Below are 3,657 nucleotides of genomic sequence, written 5' to 3'. Positions count from 1 at the left end.
TTAAAGAAATAATATAGAATTAAAAATATATTGTAAAGCACAAATTAGTATTACATAAACTTTTTTAAAAAGGATAATTTATATAATACAACTTAAAAATTATGATAATTTTCTTTAGTAAAAAAATTTTGTATATATCTTATATAGTGTTTATGAATATATTTTTATATTTATAAATATTTTTATAATCATTTATGTAACACAAAACGAATTCTTTTTATTATGACTATAAATGAAAATTTATAGTCATATAATCATAAAATGACTTACAAATTTATATTAAACTTATGTTGTGAAATTATTTAGAAATGCTTAGGTTACATTTATTTATTATTAATATATAATGTATATATTTAGTTTTTTATAAGTTGTCTTTTTTATTATTAGATAATTTATATAAATAATAAAAATATATTTAAATATTATAATTTATTACTGAAGCTATATACATATTTTTACAATGATATGAATTTTTCATTGCTATTACATAATTAGGATTTTTCCATTATTGCATTAATCTTTTATTTTTATTAGACTGTTTAATTTATATTATATTATATTGACATATTAAATAAAATATAATAAATAATATATAAATTTTCATTATGTTGTCAAATAAATGTGAATATATTTGTTATCTGCATTATATGATATTAGATAAAAACATAATAATATATGAATAATATCTATAATTATTTAAAAGATTAATTTGTTTTAAATTATTTATTTTATTTATTATTTATTTACATTACTAAATTCTGTTTCATTTACATCATAATCCTTCATTTTATTTTCTAAGATCCACCATTTATCTAAAAGTCCAAAATCTATCACTCTTTTATGAAATGTTAGATATTGTATTTTTAAGTAAGGACAAACAGTTTTATATAAAGAACACATATTATCATAGTCATCTAACCAAATTAGAGAAATTATACCTAAATTCATCCGTCGTATAATACCTTCATTATAACATTGACCTAACCATTTTACATAATGTTCAGATATTGGATTACGTATAGCTTCTCCTACTTGCATTATTTTCATGGTATTTTGTAATAAATTTTCTTTAAAGGTACATTCATCTGGATTATGTCTATATAAGTACACACAGGATGCTAGAACTAATTAAAAATAAAATTTTGTTATATTAAAAATATTTTATAAGAATTAATATATATATATATATTAATTCTTATATATTATATATATTATAATAATTTTTTTCTAATCATTTATGTTATATTTTAAACTTTTACGATTTTTTAAAATAAAAAAATAAATAAATTAACTTTTTTCAATTCACCAATATTAAATTTCTTTTTATTAAAACATAAATGAACTTACGAGAAAAATATATAGATGTTCTTATAGGATGTTCCTTACAATCTTTAGCAGCACCTAATGCTGATTCTTTGTAATCTATATAAAGATTCTTCCAATATAATCCTATAAATAAAGATATATTAAATTAAATTAAATTTTTTTTAATATTACTTGATTTTAGTTTTAATATTGATTTCTTTTTTATTAATATGTGACATTTAGTTACCCCATCGTTCAAGAAATGTTCCTTTGAGTTTTTCTGGTATTTTAAGATTTTTTGTCTTATTTAAAACATAAATAGGATTTATTAATTTTAAAGTAAATTTGTATTTTTGAAATTGAGTAAAGTAATTATAATTCATATTCATTGAACTTATAATAATAATCTTGAAATAATTATTATTTAAAACATTTTTCAAGTTATGACAGATATTAAAACAGATACAAGATAAACTTTATACTGAACGAAAATATTAAAATTGAGGTTATCCACGTGTCTGAAAGAAATGTATATGAAATATGATGAAATGATTATATATAAAAAATATTTATACATGATTATTTATATTTAAAAAAATAACGTTTACAAATGTCTTAATATATTCTTTCTATATATAATATACTAAATTATACATTATTGCAACAATAATTTAACTTAAATATTATGATTTAAAAAAAACTTTAAATTGTTTGAAGTAAATAATTATGATATAAGAATGTATAAAAATATTATATCAAAATATCAAATTAGAAGTTTAAAATTTAAAAATTTATTTACAAAATGCTGTAAATAAAAAATTCATAGAACAATGATATTTGATTTAATAATTTTCAATTCAAAAATTAAATTTTGAATAATGTTATTATTCTAATAAGTATATAAATGAAAATTATTTATATTTTTAAAATAAAAATAGATATTAAATATTATGATGTGAATATGAAAATAATAAAAAATATAAAATTGAAATTATTGAATTGAATTATTAGAATTGAAGAAACTTTATTGATTTTTATCATTACCTTAGTTGATTATATCATTTTTAGATTTTTAATATCTTTTCTAACCTTTAATAAATTTTTAACGAATTTTCTATATCTTTTTTTATTTTATATTTAAATTTTTAAATGCATATAAATTGGAATATATTATTTTTTGTTTAATTTTGTGTTTAATTTTGCTATATTAATTATAATAAAATCAGACATTTAAATTTTTATTATGTGAAGTAACACGTAATATGTGAGAGAACAATATGAAATCTGTTACTACTTATATGCATATAAATTATTGAAGTACATATACATATAAGTCTTCTAATTTTAAAGACGATGAAATATAAAATAGTATCAAATTTATGTGATATTTATATTATGATAATATTTATATTTAATGATAATTTATATATATTAGAATTGAATAATATATGAAAAATTTAATATTTAATAATTAAATACAAGAATAAGGTTTACAGTTTTTTATATTAAAATAATAATTTCATATAAATAATTATAATTTTTTAAAATTGGCGTTTCTTTTTCTCAATTCAGGTATAAAAATTTAATATTACTTTAATTTAATTTAAAATTTTTAATTGTTACAAGATTATTTTTAAATATTAATGATTTTATATAAAGAATTAAAGAAATAAAAAAATCAATTATTTAGAGATGATGTTAACAAAATTAGAGATAATTAAAATTATGCAATAAATGTTTTCTTTGAAATTACAGTAAATATTAATTTTTTGTTTTAAATTAACTGATTTAGAAAAGACTAATTTAGAAATTTTATATAATCATTTAAATACAAAAATTTATTACATTTTAAATAATTAGCTCCTATAAATATACTATACTATTTAATTCAAGAAAAAAATATATTTGTTATAATTTCAATGAAGAATTTATTACATTTTATTTGTTTCATTCTGTATTTATAAATATTTAAATAAATAAATAATGATATAAAATCATGGAATAAATGATATAAATAATTGGAATAAAATATGGAACAGAATATAATATTTATAAAATATGATATGATTCACAATAATTTTAAATGAATTTAAGTTATTTTAGTAAATATATATATATATATTATTACTATATTATTTACTAAAATAATATATATATATACATATACATATATATATTTTTACATTTCAAAAAGATCAAAAAAATATTTGAACATATATATTATTTTTATCGCCATGTTTTTGTGATTATTATTTATCTGCCTAACTCGAAAGTGTTGTAATCGACATTATCGATAACATTATTAAATAAATTTTTATATATTCATATTAATTGTAAGATTAAAAGAAATTT

At 15.4% G+C, this 3,657-nt stretch overlaps 1 protein-coding gene across 1 annotated transcript; it reads right to left on the bottom strand.

The window, feature by feature from the left end:
• Nucleotides 1-704: 704 nt before the first annotated feature.
• On the bottom strand, nt 705-1,714 carry LOC102677472 (mitochondrial import inner membrane translocase subunit Tim29). Its single transcript, XM_006612727.2, has 3 exons — nt 1,553-1,714; nt 1,348-1,449; nt 705-1,124 (listed from the first exon to the last, which is right to left on the bottom strand). Exons 1-3 carry the CDS (start codon nt 1,692-1,694, stop codon nt 736-738), a joined length of 633 nt encoding a protein of 210 aa, XP_006612790.1. The 5' UTR covers nt 1,695-1,714; the 3' UTR covers nt 705-735.
• Nucleotides 1,715-3,657: the final 1,943 nt, after the last annotated feature.

The sequence above is a fragment of the Apis dorsata genome, unplaced genomic scaffold, assembly GCF_000469605.1.
Source record: "Apis dorsata unplaced genomic scaffold, Apis dorsata 1.3 scaffold_119, whole genome shotgun sequence".
NCBI classification, from domain to species: Eukaryota; Metazoa; Arthropoda; class Insecta; order Hymenoptera; family Apidae; genus Apis; species Apis dorsata.
The sequence above is the reverse complement of the archived record's forward strand: the minus strand, read 5'-3'. Positions and strand labels throughout refer to the sequence as shown.